The 22829-nt window shown below is 37.7% G+C and overlaps 4 protein-coding genes across 7 annotated transcripts in view; all 4 read left to right on the top strand.

The window, feature by feature from the left end:
• LOC127955948 (zinc finger protein OZF) overlaps positions 1-16066 on the top strand; it is a 313902-nt gene extending 297836 nt beyond the window's left edge. Inside the window, exon 3 of one of the 2 annotated variants that reach the window (XM_052553637.1) lies at positions 13970-16066. The gene's annotated coding sequence lies outside the window, so the exon portion shown is untranslated. Of the gene's footprint in view, positions 1-13422; positions 13506-13969 lie in introns of those variants that run through there. The other variant, XM_052553636.1, reaches the window with a different exon arrangement.
• LOC127955938 (zinc finger protein ZFP2-like) overlaps positions 1-22829 on the top strand; it is a 108253-nt gene that overhangs the window by 12122 nt on the left and 73302 nt on the right. The gene's annotated exons all lie outside the window — the stretch shown is intronic.
• Positions 1-22829, top strand: part of LOC127955924 (zinc finger protein 883-like) — a 50430-nt gene that overhangs the window by 11367 nt on the left and 16234 nt on the right. Inside the window, exon 2 of one of the 2 annotated variants that reach the window (XR_008153413.1) lies at positions 10868-12846. Coding sequence is in view for 1 of the 2 variants with exons in the window: in XM_052553575.1 (XP_052409535.1) it covers positions 10868-12774 (1907 nt within the window). In the remaining variant the exon portion in view is untranslated. Of the gene's footprint in view, positions 1-10867; positions 13424-22829 lie in introns of those variants that run through there. The other variant, XM_052553575.1, reaches the window with a different exon arrangement.
• LOC127955944 (zinc finger protein OZF-like) overlaps positions 1-22829 on the top strand; it is a 155441-nt gene that overhangs the window by 116514 nt on the left and 16098 nt on the right. The window lies entirely within an intron of this gene.

The raw sequence follows: 22829 nt of genomic DNA, 5'->3' as shown, positions 1-22829 counted from the left end.
AGAGCTTTTATATGATAGCTCCTCCCCTCTAAACTATGTGAATTATGTTTTTCACATTCCCCATGGCATGAGAAATATAAAAGTTTCATCAGAATTAGAATTCCCCCTACCCCCATGTCATGTCAACTATCAGTGGTTCTTGCAATACTACATGTCTAGTTTTTCCAATATTATACTTAATATATAAAATTATAGTGAATATTATAAAAATAACAACAGATATTATAAAAATGATAGCATGTTGTTGTGACCTCAATAACCCCCAAAACAAATGTGTGTAAAATTTAGGGCTGTGACGGTCATGTGACAACCGCATTACTGCTCTGTATGTATTTATGCATGTATGTGTGTGTATCGGGTGGTTGAAGCCAACAAGAAAGTGACTAAAACTGTAATTCATAGACTGGCCGTTTGAGGCTGGCTGCAAAAGGGAGTCAATCCCATAGACTCATCATGTTAAAATGTCCAAGTTTATAGCAGAAAAAACGTTTACAGCCTGATTCAAAAATATGTTGTTCTATAGAGTTCATTTTGCCCTTCATGACAATTGTGAGGGGGGTGATTCTTTTTTTTTATAACTCATCCGTTTAAATTATAATAAGGCTTAAAATTCTGCATAATTAAGGGTGTGGCCACTAAAGTGACAGGTGGATTTCCGCTGCTGAAACTGCCCATTTTTGATTGTCCGGGAGAGTCACGCGTTGATGCACTGCTTAGATGGCAACAACCCGTTCTGCACACTTTAAGCTTAAAAAATGCTCTTCAGGAGTCTACGGGTGACGTCAAGGACACTATGTCCATATTTTTATACAGTCTATGGTGTGTGTGTATGTATGTATGTATGTATGTATTAGGGGTGGAACAATACATGTATTCGTACCGAACTGTCACAGTGCAGACATTTTGGTTAGGTGCATGAGGCCTTAAAACTAATAGTCAATTCACCTCCAATCCACAAAGGGGTGATCGCAGCTAGAGGTTGACCAATTTATTGGTTTTGCAGATTAATCAGCACCGATAGTTGATTGCTGAAACAATCAGTTGTCGGCAAAAATCCATGCCGATAGTTTTCCGCATTTCGTCCCTTGCTGGAGCGGCTGATAATTTCCCGGGTTGCGTCTGTTGCTGAGAAGGTTCTGTTTTCATTATACACAGTGCGAGAGCGGCCTCTACTGGTTAAAATCACTGACAGCACGTGCTGTTTGTTTAGACACGTGACGCTGCACGCTGAACGGAGAGAGAAACTTCAGACAGAAAATCCTGCCGGCGCCTCAGAGCGCAATTCACATAGTTTTCCATTAAATTAAATTATATTTGCCCTGAATCGTTGTTAATGTACACAATGAATTGTATATTGAGCATTTTCATCAAAACGTTTATCTTTCTGTGGCTCTAATAAAGTCTGTATGCTTCATTTATAGAGCTAAAATATAGATAGCTTTTTCTCTTTGCTACGTTTTTTAACACTGAACTTCAAACTTATCTATGCCTCATTGTTTATTCTTGAAGTCAACTTGTGTCCATTTGGTGAATAAATAAACTGTTTTAGAGCGCTGCTGGAGTTGAACGCAACGTGTCCGGAGTGTGTGTGTGATACCGGTGAGTCCAGCTAGACTAAGCACTGCTCTTTTATTTTGATTAGATAATTATTAAGTGTACAATAACAGAAGCAGTTTAAGTTTGAGATTAAACATTGTGCTGGGATGAATGTAGGGCCCTATGGTTTCCCACGATGCTGAAAACGTGAACGGAATCACGGAATCCATTCATAAAAACAGAATTCACAGTTTAGCGCTCTTGACTTCATGAGCATCTGACCGTTTCATTTGAGCAAAAGCTGTAAAGGTAATCATGGACACCCGTCAAAATAATAGTCAGATTTTGAAGTCTTTTGTTCAGTAAAATGTACATAGCCTACTTCTACTACTACTACTACTACTACTACTACTAAAATCAAACACAATATTTTTTAAGGAAGAATCGCACAAAATTTCCTCCATGTTTTAATTTCAATAGTAAATCCCCTTTGTTTGCCAAAAAATAATGTTTACTTAATTTTCAGTAATTAAAAGACAAATAAAATTAATGTTTCATGTCTTGACTTGATAACAATAAAAATGCAAATACACAGAATTTTTGAGGGGAAAAATCTATAGACTTTATTTTATCTTTAAGAAAAAAATTTATTAAGTTGTTTTATGCATTCAAATAATTAGACATGCTAAAACAGAATTTGGTAACTAAAAGATATGGTGAGAAAAAAATAAAACATTTCATAGGGACCTAATCATGTATTTTTTGTTAAACTTTTATTAAATTGATTTGAAAATGTATAAGTCTCATGATTTTAATTAATTAAAACAATCCAGGAAAATTAAATAATGGAATTTAGGACAGATTTCATAGGGCCCTAGTATAGTGTGGTAATTTCAACATTTACTGTTACTTTTATTGTTATTATAACTTTTATAACTACTACTATTATTAGTATTGTTCAGTACCGTTTTTTGTAAATAAAACACTATTTTATTTTATTTATTTATTTATTTTTTTACTATTGGTTAATTAATCGGTATCGGCCAGTGGGTTCCAACCTAGCTATCGGTATCGGCAAAATCCAATATCGATCGACCTCTAATCGGAGCAATAAAATGCTGTTTGATACAATTCTGACTACCAGCAGAAGAACACTGAATGCAGTGAGTTGCGCTCTTGAAAACAAAGTCTGCTAGACAGTAACCATGTGCTTGACACTGAATGTGTTGCTCACAGACGGAATATTCTATATTCTGTGTCAGCTGCGCCACAATGTGCTGTTTCTACATGTATTTATGCTTTGATTTGAAAGCAAACAGTGCACCCTTGTGGCGCGGCTGACACAGAAAAGCATAGGCAGTTTGAGTGATGTGGAGAGACACAGAGTAGACTGTTGACTAAGGAATTGTTGAATAAAGTTTTTTTTATTTTCTTTGTTTACAAACAGTATTCTTGTCACTTTATAACGTTACAGTTGAAACACTGATGCAGTCACTATTCTGATGTTGCTTTTCATACTTTTCTGGACCTTGACAGTGAAACTTACTTGGCATTCTATGGGACAGTCATAAGCCTTCCAGTTTTTTTCCAAAATATCTTAAATTGTGTTCTGAAGACGAACTTAGCTTTTACGGGATTTGGAATGACATGGGGGGGGGGGGGGGGGGTGATTATCCCTCGAAGCTTCAAAGTCGCAAAATTGCAGCAAGACATCATACTTAATAAAATAGACTGTAGTTCCTTGTATGGTATAATACATCATTTGCTTTCCCTACCACTAGATGAGTTCTCGTGTCATTGATGTAGAAAGCAGTTCAGTTCATAGCAAGGGTGTAAATTGTGAGATTTATGAGAGGAAATTTGGCTAATACAAAGTTGAAGTGTGAGGATGATGCGAGGATGTGTTGCAAATGTTGTTAACCGATTCTGACTCTGAAGGGGAATATTTGCCTTTTGGAAATGATGATCGTCGTCTAAAGATTTTGCTTCTCGCAGTTAGGGTTGTAACAGTATGAGATTTTCACGGTATGATAATCGTCTCAGAAAATACTGCAGTTATACGGTTTCAAGGAATAAGGTATTAAACAATCAAAACAGTTTTTTTTTGAGAGGGGGGGGGGTTGAACAAATATTTGTAAACTAGGGATGCAAAATATTGATTAATTCCATAACCGATTGTCGTTTAAATGAACAATCTATTAAAGGTCCCCTTCTTCGTGATTCCATGTTTTAAACTTTAGTTAGTGTGTAATGTTGTTGTTGTTAGAGTATAAATAATATCTGTAAAATGCTAAAGCGCAAAGTTCAATGCCAAGCGAGATATTTGATTTAACAGAATTCGCCTACAAAAAACGACCCGTTTGGACTACAGCCCTCTAGTTCCTGCAGGAATGACGTCACTAAAACAGTTTTTTGACTAACCTCCGCCATACATGAATTCACAAACTGGGGGCATGGCCTTGTTGCGCTCCGACGGAGAAGAAGCTGTTATAATAACGCTGTTATTTTCATCTCGGAGTCCAATCACCTTTGTTTGTGCTTCCCAGGAACACTGTACTTTGAGATTAATGGTTACAATTTATGTTTAACTCGGTTCCCGAAAATTATAATGCACATGTAAAACTATGTGCGGCTCATTTAGCTGAGGACAGCTTGCTGAGGATAACTTTCTCAATCTCAATCAGTTTAATGCCGGATTTGCACAAAGATTATTCTTGAATGATGGAGCAGTTCCCTCTTTGTCTGGAGAAGGCGTTGTTTATGGACAACAACTGGTAAGTGTATTTTATTATTTAAGTTGGTGCGTTTAACAGTTTCTGTAACTTATTACACAAAGGGCAACGCTGTTTAGCTTTGTTAACTAGATGTTAGGGCTGTGCAAAAAAAACAAATGGGGTTTTCACGCGCATCTCGTCAGAAAAAATGCTCCTGTGACTATAAATACATCTCCAGCACGTGCGTTCTAGCCCAATCGCGTTACCAGGAGGGCAGCCTGCTCTCAGCTGCTGTCGAATCACTACACAGGAACCGCTGGCACAATCAGAACTCGTCACGTATTTCTGAAGGAGAGGCTTCATAGAACAAGGAAGTCATCAGCCCGTTTTTGTGACAGTGAAAACAGCAGTATACAGATTTGTGTGAAAAATACTGTGTTTTTTACACGCGAAACATGAACACGTTATATTGCACTTTGTAAACACAATCAAAGCTACAAAAAAGCGTGTAAAACGGGACCTTTAATCTATTAATCGTTAACCATAATGCTGCAAAATGGATCTATTGCAGGCAGCAGTCACTGGCATGACAGGATGTGCAAAAGCCACACACACAGACTTAACACTGAATTAATGGGGTTTTAGGCTGAATAAAATGCTAGTAAAGGGATCATAAAATGAATAGATGTGATTATGATTATTTTATAAAATGAAGAGAGAGCGCCATACATTTGAGATCAATTTATTCTGTTGACTGTTTCCTATCCCGCACGGAGACCGCTTAATGCGCGCTTTAAAGAGCCAGTAAGATGAAAATTCTAAGCTTCCTTTCACTGTTTATAAATCCTGTACAACAGCTTTAAATCCATGCAAGGTTAAAAACCATTGTCATTTTGTCAAAATATCATTTTAAAATTACCTTAATTCTCAGAGAATGGTTCACGTGAAGCTGTTCAAAAGATTCAGTTTCCTTAAACTCCACCTTTCGGTAGCATACTGTTCTGATTGGTCAACTGACATAGTCAGGTTTGATTGGTTGTTCTGCACACAACTTCATGGTAAACAATACGTTAGCATCTTTTTGGGGTGAATTATGTCTTATTCCTCTCATCGCGAAGCAAACAATAACAGTTCAGCGTGGGGGCGTGGTCACATTAGATATAATGAAGGGAGACGTGAAAAAAGGACATCGCGTTGTTTTCATATGGATTACTTTATCACAGAATATCTGTTTTCGGCAGCAACGTTTGTTTAGTTTTAAAGTAGACATGTCAAGCTTTCTATAGATATCGCTCTCATGTCTCTTCGTTGAGTATTCACGGAGTAACAGTTCATTTTAATGACGTTTGTAAATGAAGATCAGCGCAAAGGCTGCAGACAGCACACTGTGATGAGTGGGGCGGGGCCGTGGGACATGGGAACGAGGAGCGAGGCCGGTGAAGTGATTGGAGATGAGCTACACCTGCGACCCACCACCGGTCTCGAGTCCCACATAGGCAATGGAAGGATAAAAAACTGGAGCGACGACAGTGAAGGACGAGAGAGGACCAGGCCTGGGCTTTATTTTATGTTTACTTTTTATTTGTGTGCATCAGTCGTCCGTGAGGGGCTGATGCGCTGTTTTGTGTTTATTTTTGTCATTAAAGTCTTCAGTGGATTGTCCGCCGGTTCCCGCCTTCTTCTTCCTGTAGTTATGGAGTTTTTATTGTTACACACACCTTGTTTGTTATCTTTATTTTATAAGTGCACAAAGTTTTGTTGTAATTATGTCTGTATCCAAAAATAAGTAGACCCTTTACAGATTCAATCGATGTATTGCTCTTATCTGTACGATTAAAACTGAAAGTGTAATTTAAGTTCTTTTTCGGGGTTATCAGGGGAAAATGACTCATAACGCGTATGTTAATCGACTCCAGAGTTTTAACATAAGGTGCTAGCGTGACATACTGATAAGACGCTCGGGAGAAAACAAACACATAACTTCATAATCATACTTACACGTTGTGATTCGGAGATGCTTGTTGGTCAAAACAAAGTTGGTAATGAACCATCTTTTATGGCCAAACGCTTTGAAAATCCCGCCTTGAACTCAACGAGATTAAAAAAGCAGTCATATCAGTGAAATGTTGTGAACACAACAAAAGTGATTTGTTGTACTGCTCTGGTATTGTGGTAAAAATGAATTTTAGCCATTGGTTCTTCTGATCTTAATTCTTTGGCAGTGAAAATAAAACAAACTTGCCTTTACAATTAAAAACACACTGTCTCCTCGACATGATGCTATCACACCAAACAGAGCGTCTGTGTGGGGGGTGGGGCAGGTCAGAGTTTTGTTTCTCCCAAGACGGTAGGCGGAGATTATTATGCAAAGTGTTCCTAGTGACGTACATAGAGATGGGCAAAAGATTTGAAATCTATAATGACTCGTTTCAGCGATTCAGAGTTGACTCCTTACTTTAGAAGCCAATAACTTTATATATCGTGTACTTTTTGGTTTAATTACTTTGCACAATGTTTAGACTGATGGACAGCTACATCATACACTGTAATACAGGTAATTTTTGATTTCTCATCTGTGTGGCTCTTTAAATGGTTTTGTGGGTACTTGTTGTTGTATTTTAAAACACAATTGCAATGTTTTCAACTGACATTATGGCATATAAAATAAAATGACCCCAAATGTAACTGTGGCGCGCGTGTGACTGCTGTGTAGTAAGTGAACCGCATCCATCAGCTCTGCTGCAGCAAAACACTGTTGCTCACATTAATTTGATCCTGCTGGATTTTGTTCTAGAAACTGTCAGATTTAGAATTTTTGCATTCTGGTAGACCTATTTGATTAGATCATGACAGCGCGTGCGTGCAGATGAGGACGAGCTAGCGCGGCTTTGGCTAGATTTATTTGGAGATTACTGCTCATGTCTCATTCGGCACAAATCCAAGTGTTTCCATATTCGCAATGTATTTGAATGTTAAATTACATTATTTATAATGTAAACTACTTACACATTTGCACATACACAGAAAAGATGATCCTCTTCATATGAGCAAAAATGTGATTGGCATAACAGCAGCAGGGTGAACCGGAATACTACGGTCCATTTAAACTGACCAGTGTAAACTTTTAAATGTTTAGTTGACTGTATTTTATTTTGATATTGAACAGACTGTGATCTAAGCTTGAATCGCTAGAATATGTGTGCTCCTGGCTCTGGCGCAATCAAAAGACAGAGAGAAAAAAAAAAAAAAAAACACAGGTTTAGGAAATTGTTAGATGACCATGCCTCTGGATGCCGTTCGAGATATAGACTTCATTAATGTGGCTTAATTTGTTCTGGTTTACCGGTTTCTTTTCTTAAATCTTCTTATTTCGCAGGTTTATTTTATTATCTTTCTCTTTTAATCGCATCTCTTGCTGTGTGTGGTGAAGGGAAATTAAAAATTTCATGAATTAATAATTCGTTCGATTTATTAATTTGTTCCCTTATTTCAGTTAAATCATGGGTTATTTAGGGAACAAAATTAACGAAACGTAAGTTCCTAATAAGTTTAAGGAATGAATAGTCTCTCTGTTCTGTGTCCCGCAGCCCTACAGAGCACGGTTATCATAATGCATTAACCTTAAATTATAAATGGGACATAGCTGTATCTGCATGGGATGATGATGATCAGGGGTGCATTTCCCAAAACCATATAGTTGCTAATCTGTTAGGAACTTAGTTGGTTGGCAATGGGAAATTGCATTGCAACCAACAAAGTTGCTAAATAAGCAACTATTGTTTTGGGAAACGCACCCCTGAATAGGTTAACATGTTCCTCATTTTGCAGCCGCTCTATGACCACAGTTTTTGCAAACTGTCTCTACCTTCAAGGACAAATAAGCATTTGTCTTTTCTATATAAAATGTATTCGCATACTAGTGTCAATTTTAACTCATATTTTGACGTGGGATTGAGATTAGAGATAACGGCCTCTGTCTCTAATGTTGTCTCCGCTGTACATGTGCAGTTAGGGGCCGTTTACATATCGCGTCTTTTGCACGCTCAAGTTCGTTATTTCAAATGTATGCGCGCTCATAATGGAAGCGACGCGGTCATGACGCGCTCGTTTTTTCCAGGCGTGTCCGCACCACATTGAGTTAAAAATCTTTGCAGCGCAATGTTGCCGCCGTGGAAGGTGAGAGTGTTCGCGAAGCACAAACAAATGAACATGTCGACCCTTTGCCCAATGGTGGTGGGGGTTGCAGGGTTAAACGTGGTCATAGTGTCCGTAGGAGAGCTGTTGCTGATCGTGCACGCTTTAAGGGTCGCTGGCAGACAGTGCAGGTCCAGTCAATGTGGAGTAGGTGCGCTTTGCTCTGTGCCATGCAATGAAAGCTACCATATTCTCAAGAACTATAAACTGTCACCTAGACATCTGATTGGGCAGATAGCTGATCAATTGATCAATAAATAGGCACATGTATTTTACATGGCAACTTTTTCAGGTTTTTTTCCCTGATCATTAGGAATGAGAAAAAACAAACAAACGAAAAACCTTGCAAGTATGTTCAAATGTCCATTCAATATCTTTTAGTTCCTAAATATTACTGATGAACTGATCAAAAAGTAGGCTACTCTTCACATACATTTTAGTACTATATAGTGTAGTAATACAGTAATCATTTAGTACTTTCTCCTGTTTTATTGTTGGCTTACTCTTTTCTGATCATTTGGAATAAGGATAAAATAGACACACACAAAAAACATGCAAATAACAAAACAAACGGACAACCTTGCAAATAAGTTCAAACATTAATTCAATATCTAAAAATTCCTGAACATTATGAAATTTGACATGGCCACTGGTGACATAATAATATGCAAATTAGATGAGTATATTTACAGCCCAAATAAACTTTCGATCATGCCCAACATTTTTTCCTTATTTACAGTAGATCTTTATCTTTAAGCTCTTTCAGGCCACAACCTTTTGAAATCTTGATGCCAAAATACAGCATTTTTTCCAAAAAACCCTGGCACCTAAACGAAAATTTTCATTTTGGGGTGGAGTATACCTTTAAACACTTGTCTTATCCCTTTAAACAATTGTCTTATTAATATTGCATCACTGTATAAAGGTCTATTTTTTGCATAAACTCACAATTAAACAAAAAAATAAAGCTTCTGTAAAATAAAGAACTCAAATGGCAGAAAATAACAGCCTATTTGTTTTACCTAAATTAAAGCCCCTTTCACACTGCGATTCCAGCAAATACACGGGTAATGTGTCCCAGCAATTGTTCCCGGGTCACTAGATTTTGCACTTTCACACTGACAGTGATTACCCAGAATATGTGCGTGCTTTCACACACAACCCGTAAAGGTCCCGTCACGTGACATCAGGTCGTGACGTGTAATGTATGAGTCAAAAATGTTAGGCATGTTAACTTTCACTGAAGCTGGAGAACAAACTCTGCATCAGTGCGGAAATTGGGAACTAACTGATCTCTGCCTCGTTACAGTTAGCAAATTTTTTTGTCGCGAACGTTGATCTTCCTTCAAAACACCTGGTAAAAGAGTCGCGCGATAACGTGCATCTTCACCTACTAGTCTTGTCAAAAGACCCGGTACTTCGGTACCAAGTCGGTACTAAAAAAATTAAAATGTAACGGTACCAGGTTTTTTTAAGTACCGGTGGTACCGAGGACTCGGTCAACCCGGTTCTTGAAGTATACAGCCCTATGATATTGTTTGAAATGTTTTGATTCTTTATTGTTCATTCACACTTTAAATTACGGCTTCATTAGTTAACATCAGTTAATTCATTAGTTAGCACAAACGGCAAAAGAAAAATTAATCTGAACATTAATCATTAATCTTAGTTATACCAATATTTAATATAATTTTGTTAAAATCGAAAGTTGCAACTGTGTTATTTAATGAGCTAACATGAACTAAGACTTTCACAATGAACAATAGCTACATTTGCTAAGTTATTCATCTTTGTTAATGTTAAAGCATTAACTAAGGTTAACTAATGAGGTCTTATTGTAAAGTGATACCTATGGGTCTTTATAGTTCTTTTGCATTTATATATTTTTCTGTACTGCTTTATTGTATTTAAATGTTCGGTTATTTTTGTTATAAGAAAAAAGTTATATAATCTTGTTATACTACATTATGACCACTTTTTTAAAACTAAATATCAATAACAAGAAAATACCGTATACCATGATAAAAGCATTATCAATTAATCGAAAGTAGAAAATTTGATACTAGCATATCCCTTTTATATAAATAGATAGATAGATAAATAGGCTCTATGTATATAAAATATATAAATATAAAACAAAATTAGTAAAGATCTGCCATCGCCACAGTCCTAGTAATATTTTACAATTTCTTGTTTTATACAGCTCAAAGACCTTGGGGGTCATATTGACCCCAAACAACGATGATTCATAAAATAACATTGTGTGAATTTTATGTTTACAGAGTTGTCCCCATTAAATCTCAAACAAAAAAAAAGTTACTTGTGTATTTACAGACGTTAAACATTGAATGGGGTCACTTTTATGTTTTATGTTTTCTCAGCTTTTAACAAATTAATATAAATAATTTTTACTTTTATTGCAGAGTTCATTAAAGAGAAAGAGGAGAATGAAGAATCAAGTGAAGTTGAAGAGAAAAATCATATTAAAACTGGAGGAAAACCTTTGAGTTGCTCTCAAACCAAACAGAAAGAAATAAAGAAAAAAAGAGTCAAGAAATCTCTCACTTGCACTCTGTGTGGAAAGAATTTTAGTTCCGCTAGCAGTTTAAAAACGCACGAGAGGATCCACACTGGAGAGAAACCTTATAAGTGTTCACAGTGTGACCAGAGATTTAATCAATCAGTAAATCTGAAAACACATGTGAGGATCCACACTGGAGAGAAACCTTATAAATGTTCACACTGTGACAAGAGATTCAGTCATTCAGCAAATCTGAAAACACATGAGAGGATTCACTCTGGAGAGAAACATTGTAAGTGTTCACACTGTGACCAGAGATTTAATCAATCAGCAAATCTGAAAACACATGAGAGGATTCACTTTGGAGAGAAACCTTATAAGTGTTCACAGTGTGACAAAAGATTTCATCATTCAACAAATCTGAAATCACATGAAAGGATCCACACTGGAGAGAAACCTTATAAGTGTTTACACTGTGGCAAGAGATTCAATCATTCAGCAAATCTGAAAATACATGTGAGGATCCACACTGGAGAGAAACCTTATAAGTGTTCACACTGTGACCAGAGATTTAATCAATCAACACATCTGAAAACACATGAGAGGATTCACTCTGGAGAGAAACCTTATAAGTGTTCACAATGTGACAAGAGATTCAATCATTTACCATATCTGCAAACACATGAGAGGATTCACTCTGGGGAGAAACCTTATAAGTGTTCACAATGTAACAAGAGATTCAATCATTTACCATATCTGAAAACGCATGAGAGGATCCACACTGGAGAGAAACCATATAAATGTTCTTACTGTGACAAGAGATTCAATCAGTCAGCAAATCTGAAAATACATGAGAGGAGTCATACCGGAGAGAAACCTTATAAGTGTTCACACTGTGACAAGAGATTCATTGTTTCATCACATCTGAAAACACATGAAAAGATCCATAATGGAGTGAAACCTTATAAGTGTTCACAGTGTGACGAGAGATTTAATCAGTTGCCAAGACTGAAAACACATGAGAACATCCACAATGGAGAGAAACCTTATAAATGTTCACAGTGTGACAAGAGATTCATTGTTTCATCACATCTGAAAAGACATGAGAGGATTCACTCTGCAGAGAAACATTATAAGTGTTCACACTGTGATAAGAGATATAGTGATTCATCAAGTCTGAAAACACATGAGAGGATTCACACCGGAGAGAAACCTTATAAGTGTTCACACTGTGGCAAAAGATTCAATCATTCAGCAAATCTGAAAAGACATGAGAGGATCCACACTGGAGAGAAGCCGTATAAATGTTCACACTGTGACAAGAGATTCATTGTTTCATCACATCTGAAAACACATGAGATGATTCACACTGGAGAGAAACCTTATAAATGTTCACACTGTGACAAGAGATTCATTTTTTCATCACATCTGAAAACACATGAGAGGATTCACACCGGAGAGAAACCTTATAAATGTTCACACTGTGACAAGAGATTCATTGTTTCAGCACATCTGAAAAGACATGAGAGGATTCACTCTGCAGAGAAACATTATAAGTGTTCACACTGTGATAAGAGATATAGTGATTCATCAAGTCTGAAAGGACATGAGAGGATACACACTGGAGAGAAACCGTATAAGTGTTCACACTGTGACAAGAGATTCATTGTTTCATCACATCTGAAAACACATGAGAGGATTCACACCGGAGAGAAACCTTATAAGTGTTCACACTGTGGCAAAAGATTCAATCATTCAGCAAATCTGAAAAGACATGAGAGGATCCACACTGGAGAGAAACCGTTTTAATGCACTGTACGTGGGAAGTGTTTCATTCAGTCATCTGTTATACACAGTTATACAAAAGACAATCACAGTAAGGTCCCGTACAAATGGAGACATGTTTAGCTGTATATGTAAATAATTTGTATGGTATATGTGTTTCGTCCAGGCGGATCCGGCATTTTGGGAGAGTGAAATCACTACTTTTCTTTTTAAACCGGGTCCCAGAGTGGCTGAATCTATAAACTACACCTTTGCGTTTTCGTGTGTAAAGCCAATACGTATATTTTGTGAAACAATGATGTCATGGAAGATCATGTGACCCTTCGGCAGCAATGCACACATATTCCTTTGATCTGCTCACTTTGTCAGAAATTATATATATCCTGTCAGTAAATTGTGAACAACTAGCCACAGTCAAGGATGTTCGGGAAAGACAGATTGAACAATCACCAATAAAGAAAAAATTTAAAGATTCTGCCATTTACTGAGGAACTGGACGTGGCTATAGCTAACGGTATCAAGCTAGTGCTCAAAGAGCAACAAAGTGCTCTCGATTCAGTTGTGGCTTCAACTGTACGAGAAGCAATAGACTCTGTACTGACTCTAGCACTCCGCGATCTACATTTGAAGATGCAAACAACCAACAATTCTGTGAAAGAGCTGAGAGGAGAGGTTGAAAAACTAGCCTACGCAACAGACACATGACAGGGTCGATTCCGTTCAAGCAGCTGCATGTGAGGATAGGAGAACGTTCACAAAGAAAGATTAAATTAAGAAATCAAGAATTAAGAAATCATTTGGAACAACTCACCGAAAAAATTACGGACATTGATGATAAGAGCAGCTGAAATAACATATGAATAGTGGGGTTGCCAAAAGGGGCTGAGGGCTCAGATGCAGCGGGCTTCCTCAGAGCAAATATTTCCAAGTGCACCCCCTCACCGAAAGGCCGTGATATCATGATTGACCGGGCACATTGTGTGTATCACAGAAGGAAAAACTCAGTTTGGCAATGTACTCTCATCTTCCTTGTACTAAGATGGCATGACAGGTCGGCGATCCTTAAAGGTGCTCGGCAGGCATATCCTGTGAAATATACGCATGAAATGTCACGCTACTATTTTTTGCTTGACTTTAGTCCAGCCACAACTACAAAGAGAAAGAGCTTTAATCCAGTCTTGAAGAAGACGACAGCCCTCGGTCTACAGCCCTCCTCCAGGTTACTTTATGCTGAACAATTCTATACTTTCCCAGTTTATCTCAAATGTTAAACTACCCAGAATAAAACTTGCCATGTTGCAGCATCCTATACTTTTGGGAGGATTGGGTGTACCCAATTTTGAATTATATTATTTGTACTTTCAATTTAAGGCTCTTCGTATTTGGGCTGATCCTCAATCTAAAGCTTCAGGGAGAGCAATCGAAGCTGACAAGGTTAAACAACGTAAGCTCCAAGATATTTTATTTGCTGGCACAGGAAATAAAAATGATAAACATAACTTTTGCCCCTGTTGTGGCCAATTCTATTAGGATCTGGAAAAGGGTGGTATGCCTGATGCGAGGACCTTTAAAAAAATTTTAACAAGACTTATGGCAGAACTTAAATTTTTCACGTGGAAAACGGCCAGTATGTCCAGCCTTCTGGGTCTGAATTGGACATAAACACATGCAATGACTTATATGATGACCAAAGACACATTTCAAGAACTGAGAACTAATATTTGTTTACCAGCATCATATTTAGTCTTTTTTCAGTTACGCTCTGCTCTCTGCTCTGCCTATTGAGTTCCCTGGGCATCCCCCATTTCCTCTCATCCTATGTGGGATTTGATTGCACCATCCTCTGGTTGGCCATCTATTTCTTTAATGTATAATAAACTTAATGATCACACTAAAAAGCCTAATTTCTATTAAACATATATGGAATTGACAATTAAAAGATTTTGATGTATCGGTCGATTGGGAGAGGGTGTGGTCAAATCTAATATTAACTTCTAAAAACTTGGTTCATCGTTATATCCATTTCAAAGTCATCCATAGAGCATAAATAACTCCTTACAAAAGTTTTTTTAATGAATCTTCAATCGACCTATAACTGCCATATCTGTAACAATGTATTATCTGTAACACTGTATCATCAGGTTCTTTTCTTCACATGTTTTGGGAATGTCCAATTGTTGTCAATTTATGGACACGTGAATTCTGTTTTAATCCATTTTGATGCAAATTGTTTACATGTCTAACCCATGTTCATGTTTTCTCAATAAGGATTCCAACTGATCTTTAAGTTCATTAAAGAGAATGTTGTTTGCTGGTTTTACAGCTGCAAAGTAGACAATAATACAAAACTGGTTCACTCACGTGTACAAAAACATTTGGATTTACAGCCTACTTAAAATAGTTACTTGTGAATGTACAATGGCACAAATGAACAAGGCTAAATCCAGTACCACTGATGCATGGAAATGTTTATCTACCGAGACTTAAGGTTATATAAAGGAATGATTTGAAGATTTTTTTTCCTTCTTTACTTTCAGATTGTAAAAATATTGATGTGTTTGTTGCTTCCTCTTCCGTTTATTTTTATTTTTTTAATGGATGTATTTTTATTGACTCAAAAATAAAAAAATGTTGATCACAAAAAAAAACAAAACAATGTCATCACCCAATGTCACGACCCTAGTCAAACACGGCTACTTCATGTAACACCAGCAACAAAAACAGAGGACTACATGTTTGGGTTCATGCTGCAGAAGCTACTGAGCCTATTAACTTGACTAAACTTACCAGTAGAGCCGCACGATATTGGAAGAACCGGGTTACATTGCTGACAGAATACAGTGTTTTATAATCTAGTGATTGTAAGGAGAGTGTAGCACACTCACTGTCGAGTCGAGTACCAGTGGATTAGAGATCTTCTCGCACGAGACCCTACACAACAGTGCAGCGTGTGGGACAAGACTTGATAAGCGAGTGCAGAGACTTGTGTGCGGGATGCGGGTAAAGAAAATGATTCACGGGACTCCCGCAAAATAGAAACATCCAAACATAAAATATCTAAATAAAATAAATTGTTATTCATCTATTGCACAAAAGCAACATTAACTAATATAAATTATATACAATTAACAGGTGCAAGCATATGCAGAGTTTCTATTTAGGCTATAATAGGGGTTTGGTTGGTCACCTGACACTGTTGCAAGATACTGCAAAAGCGCACCTTTTGTTAATAAAAGTTTAATTTCTTCCTTTAATATAGGCTAAGTAAGTTTGTCATTATTGTAGATGTTTTAATTTAAAATGAATAAAACATTGAACCACATATTTGCAATTATACTATTTTATGTCTTATGTGTTTTAATCAGTAAGCTAATAATGAACCACAAACTACGACCATTTTAAAGGGGAAATCTAAAAACCGTTAATTTTCTTTTGTTACAATGCTGATAAAACATTTTCCTTATTCATATTGTTAATAAAAGTTCAAAGTTTAATAAAAGTTAATTTGAGAAAAAAGTAATGTAACTAAATACTTTTGAAATAAAGTAATCAGAACAGTAATGTAATTAGTTTTAAAAGGAGTAATCAGTAATTTCTTTACATTTTCAGAATTACTTGATAAACACTGGAACCAATATATTATTCATTTACCGGGAAGTTTGGCATCGGGCCAAAAAAACTCTGGGGGAGTGGAGCGTCAACAATTTCCACTCGGCGCTCCGTGCATTTAATAATCTCTCTGCTCTGGGTTGACCATTTCCCACTCCACTCCTCGCTGCTATCAGAAACACTCTGCCTTCGGTCCATGTCTGAAGTATTTCAGTATGTTTGAAATAGAACAGTTCTGTTTATAACATATATAAAAAAATAGTGGTCTTCAGAAACTGTACTGTGGAGACCATTACATACAGAGATATTCAAGTTAAGCCTCATCCCCACCCTCCTTCTAATGCTGCGTTCACACCAAATGCGAATAGAGTGTCAAATTCACGTCTACCGTGTCTAGTTTGCTGCTTGATCATTTTGAATGCATTTGCATTCGTCTAGTATAGAATAGTGTCATGTTCAGAATATAATATCCACTTGTTAAAGAGTAACTAAACCCCTGGTCAGAGCCTGACTCCACCCACTGGCAATATTTGAAAAATGCTGAAAAGTGGGCAGAGCACAGTGGAGATGGAGGGGATGAACCGAGGGTGAGGCTGAGCGGGTGGGGCGTGAACCTGAGACCCGCAGTGACGGATTGACAGCTGCTGTTAAGAGTCGCTAAAATGGAGAGTGACTGTAATGACGCAAGTAGCTTTGCAACAGAGCGTTCATTCATTTGAAGTAGAGGACTTTCTCCCCCACCTTCACTTGAAGTGGAGGATGTCGAGGTGTCTGTGGATACAGGGCCAGGGCCTGAGCCATATTAATTCTGTGGTCTTAACTCCCGCATTGCGATCGGCACTTCGTCGCTTTTCAGCACGAGCTATGTGGAGAAGCCCATTTCCATCTCCATTGCGTTGGAGAAGCAATACCATGTAAAATGCCGTTTGCACACTCAAGCTCCAGGCAGGAACTCGTGGTCTTCCAGGCTAAGTGCATGCAACCACTGGTGCCTAATTTTCAAGTCTGCTGGAAAACTATGCAGTCCAGCAGTGCTGTTGCAACCAGCAACACTACACCTACGTACCTTCCTGACCAGTGTAAATAAATCTACGTTAATTAGAAGCTATCTTAACTGATGCAATACTATAACTAACTATGCTTTTACTAGTACTAACGTAACACTAATAACTATGCTAATTAACTACATAGGCTACACAAAATTATCTAAATAACTATATAAATGCTAAATAGACGCTAAAATACTCTATTCTGATCATTTCAATAACTCGCAACTCCAACTCCTAACTTGCTACAGTGATTTTGACGGAACAAGATGGTTTTATACTGCCAAGGGCGCGGTGAGCTGGAAACTGCTTATATCACCTGCCACCACTTGCGTCACGTACCACCGCAAACATCCAATAGGAAAAATAAACTGCAGTAGCCACCGTTCAACCTGAAGGGGGCATCACTCAGATGTTTTTGCACCATATATTGTAGAATTAAAACACTTTATACTCAAATGTCAAAAAAGTTACTCCAATCAATGAACCAGCACTAATAAAGCCCCATTCTTACAGATCATTAACTAAGAAAACTTGGTTTAGGGTTTAGTTACTCTTTAAGTCTGACTCGGTCATCTGAAGCTACCCGTGGGGGAGGAGGACTGTCAAAGTTGGACAAAGACGAATATCCCTGGTGAAGAGCCAGTCCTTCTGCCCCAGATGGTATTGAGTAGTCCCAGGTCTTCTAGCATCTGCCTTATGTCTCTGAACTGCCTGTGGAAGATGGATATGTGCTGAGTCCTAAACTCTCTCACTCTGTTGAAACCAGAGTGAAACTAAGGCACTTTTCCACAGGTGGATGATTGACATCTCTAGTTTGGAACTGATGTGTGAATAATAGGAATAGGAAAGTTGGAATGCCACTGCTTGTGTGAACGGCACATTTTTGTATTTACCGGTGAAGTCGTTCTGGTAATTTTACAAAAATTTACTGGGATTACTGGGAACTTTTTGACAATGGCACGCCTACTCCTGGAGAGTGTCCTTTACTTGGATGGATGTTGTGAATGGGTTTTTCTTTAGCATGGAGAGGATACAGCGATCATCTACCACTGTTGGCTTCTATAGATGTCCAAGCTTTGTTATGTTGCCAAGCTCACCACTGCACTTTTCTTTCATCAGAATCTACCAAACAGTTGATGTGGCCACTCCTAATGTGCGTGCTATCTCTGATAGATTTGTTAGAGTTGCATGGAGAGCTCCTTTGAATGGATGATGTAGCTTCACTGCAATAGATTCCAATTGCAAATGCCACACTTAGAATCAACTTTATAAAAAAAAAATTAGGAATAGCCCACACCTGTCCATGAAAGCTTTTGATTCGACTGTCCAATTACTTTTGGTTCCTTTGAAAAAGTTGAGGTGACTATTCTCAAGAACTGTTATTCATAATCCTTCCTCCAATATGGAAGTAAATACTCTCACATTAAACCTGAGAGTGTGCACTTTCAGTCCATATCCGTTATATAATTATAGCATGAATGTATTTTAATTTTGATGATTATAACTGACAACTAAGGAAAATCCCAAATTAGAACATTGTGTAAAGGTTTAATTTATGCAAGACATGGGGGATAGCTGTCATATTCCTTGTCAAGCCAGAAGCATCTCGCCTGGGCTAAAGACAAAAAGGAATGGACTGCTGCTGAGTGGCCCAAAGTTATGTTTTCTGATTAAAGTAAATTTTGCATTTCCTTTGGAAATCAGGGCTTCAGAGTCTGGAGGAAGAGAAGAGAGGCGCACAATCCACGTTGTTTAAGGTCCAGTGTAACGTTTCCACAATCAGTGATGGTTTGGGGTGCCATGGCATCTGCTAGTGTTGGTCCACTGCGTTTTCTGAGGTCCAAGGTTAACGCAGCCATATACCAGAAGGTTTTAGAGCACTTCATGCTTCCTGTTGCTGACCAACTTTATGGAGATGCAGATTTCATTTTCCAACAGGACTTGGCACCTGCACACAGTGCCAAAGCAACCAGTACCTGGTTTAAGGATCATGGTATCCCTGTTCTTAATTGGCCAGCAAACTCACCTGACCTTAACCCCACAGAAAATCTATGGGGTATTGTGAAGAGGAAGATACGATATGCCAGACCCAAGAATGCAGAAGAACTGAAGGCCACTATCAGAGAAACCTGGGCTCTTATAACACCTGAGCAGTGCCACAGACTGATCGACTCCATGCCACACGTATTGCTGCAGTAATTTAGACAAAAATAGTCCCAACTAAGTATTTAGTGCTGTACATGCTCATACTTTTCATGTTCATACTTTTCAGTTGGCAAAGATTTCTAAAAATACTTCCTTTGTATTGTTCTTAAGTAATATTCAAATTTTCTGAGATACTGAGATAACTCAGATTTCTGAGTTTATGAGAGTGGCATGAAGAGATGAAGGTATGTATGTCTCACCCTCTCAGGACCTCCCTGTGGAGCAGGTTCTTCTCTAGAATCCTCTGCAATCTGCTCATCGAGAGCCCACAGAATGGGACTGATGATGATGGCTGGATGGAGAACTGGTTCAGGTTCGGTGGAGACTGAATCTGGTGAGTGGTCACAACACTGCATCAAGCTGAAGGGGGCCCCTGATGGCCGTACGGATGTTAATGTTGTGTATCTGCCCTAGTCAAACATTATCAACCGCTGTAAACAAACCACCACAGTGACACAGCGCTATCACTTTCCAGTACTGCTCCGTGAGAGGGGCTCCCAAAACTAGCCAGATAACGAACAAAACATTGACTCATTCACGAGTCAAGAACCATTTCTGTCGGTCTATTGTTCGTTATCTGGCTCGGCTCGGTGTTCATCTTCAGTTCTCGCTTCACAGCAGTTCGGTAAGTGTACTGTCTGAGTGCATGAATTACTCCGGGATATTGGTTTGTTTGAACTCAGAGGGAGTAACAGCCACATTAAAAAAGTTAACAGCTTAAGTAATTTGTGGATTAATGCTTATTAGAGATGCGAACCGTTTAAAACGATTCAGTTTGATTTGGTGAACTGAGTGATTCGTTCGCGAACCGGATATCCAGACTGCTTTGTTTTGAACTCTCTCTCACAACAGACACGGAAGAGAAGATAATGCTGAATAAAGTCATCGTTTTTGCTATTTCTGGACCAAAATGTATTTTCGATGCTTAAAAAAATTCTAACTGACCTTCTGATGTCACATGGACTACTTTGATGATGTATTTCTTACCTTTCTGGACATGGACAGTATACCATGCACACAGTTTCAATGGAGGGACTGAGAGCTCTTGGACTAAATCTAAAATATCTTAAACTTGTGTTCCAAAGATCAACGGAGGTCTTACGGGTTTGGAACGACATGAGGGTGAGTTATTAATGACATAATTTAGATTTTTGGGTGAACTTTCCCTTTAAGTATTGGGGTGGGCAAGCAATGCAAATCATTCTGAGTTAGGGGCGGTTCACATATCGCTTCTTTTGCACGCGCAAGTTAGTTATTTCTAATGTAGGTGCACGGTATGCACGCTCATAATGGAAGCGACGCGGTCGGCGACTTTTTTTCCAGGCACGTCCGCACCGCATCAAGTTAAAAAAATCTAAACTTTTCAGAATGACGCAAGCGCACCGCAGGTCATGTGACAAGAACTAAACATTCAGCTTCATCCTTTCCCGTAACAACGTTGAAAGCTCAGCCAAGATGTACAGCTGATCATAGCTGTATATGGATTGCCATTTTGAAATAGATTTAGTAGCAGAGCTACTGCAAGCGATTTTCAGTGCTGCAAATCCATTTATCCTTTGCTGAAATTTCCAGCACTGACGTTAAGTACCTACTCAATAAGTATGCGATTTCGACGGAATCAACACTTCCACTTCCATCTCGACAGCTGTAATAGTAAAAAAAAAAGAAAAAAAAAATATTATATATATATATAAAGAGAGAGAGATTTGAGAGGGGTTTCACATGTAATACGCATTTCGAATGCAATGCAAAGCTAAATTTTGAATGTAAAAATCATACTAACAATATAAGTACACCTAAGGAAACATTAAACAGCATTTAAAGAAAAGGAAATAATCCATGTCATGGGGCCATTAATGAATAGAGTTGTGCACTTTGTTTCCAACTCCTCTGTTATTGAACTATAAAGTGAAAATATTGTATGTTATTTTGTTTTGCATTCAGTTTTCAATTAAAGATATTTAACAAGCTGATATTTTATGAGTATTTACTACAGGACCATACAGAAAGCGCACAAGTGGGACAGAGAGGAGGGGACTGCATCAGAAAGGACCTAGAGCTGGGACACTTTCAAGGATCACCCGAAGCACAACCACACTATATGCACGAGGCTGTTGGTTCTAACATTTTATCAGAATTTGAAGAAGCATTTAATATATTAAGTAGAAATGTATTTCATTGAAGGTAGTGTTTTTCCTTGCGTGAAGAATTTCGAGGCGACTGCCTCTTGTCAAATTTAGGGCCACTTCTGGCTGTCGACAAAAATCAAGACGGGTCACTTGCTCCTATACTCTTTTTATCATGGATTCTGTTTCAGGTTCCATTCTCAAACAGTTCAACATTTTCACTGCACAAATGTACACCTCTCTTGTAATGAGACACATCAGTAAAACATTTTTTCACATAAACTATAGTTTTTCACAAAAAGACCAACTGGTTTCAGTCAAAAAAAATATTTTTATCATTTATTTATTTTATTATTTTTTTAAATTATTATTATTTTTATTATTCTTTTGTCTTGAAATATTGTATTTGGGTTGTTCGTCTACAATTTTTTAACAATCCATTCATGAAAAAAAACACTGCAAGCTAAAGTTTGGGATTATATTCATCTGTTTTATACAGAATGTTTAAAAAATAAAACTTGTTTTAAAAAATTAAGCACATGGTAGTTTACTGAAGTTGGTTGTAAAGCCATTGCTGCCTTTATGAATGTATAGGGTTGATCTAAATGCAAACTATTGAACGTACAGTTGTGTATTCACCCATGTTCAGAGGAAATGTTAAGACAATTTGCAAAATCTAAACATAATCCAATGTTGACTGGATTATGGATGTCATGGATGCCAAGAGCCGAACACGAGCCGGCACTTGGTGCAGTTTGGAGTCTGGCACTTTAACAAGCAGGGGATCAACAGGCTACATGATATGATGCACAACTTTTAAACATTATCTCACTTGTGTTTTTTTGTTTTGAAAACAACACTCAAAGCTGTGTCCAGTAATTTACTAATGCAGTAGTAAAAGGTATTGGTGTAATAAGTTGAATACATAAAAGGATGAAGGTAGGATAATTGCTGAACATGAAATCTTAGCAATAAGCCTTACATTAAACTATGATGAAAAGGTGCATTTTTTTATATGTTTAATGTTAGTAGAGATGAAATATCCAAAAAGTTATAGGGTATCTGTAAATATATCCTTTTAAATCATTAT

Source organism: Carassius gibelio, chromosome B4 (genome assembly GCF_023724105.1).
Source record: "Carassius gibelio isolate Cgi1373 ecotype wild population from Czech Republic chromosome B4, carGib1.2-hapl.c, whole genome shotgun sequence".
In the NCBI taxonomy this organism is placed as follows: Eukaryota; Metazoa; Chordata; class Actinopteri; order Cypriniformes; family Cyprinidae; genus Carassius; species Carassius gibelio.
The sequence above is the reverse complement of the archived record's forward strand: the minus strand, read 5'-3'. Positions and strand labels throughout refer to the sequence as shown.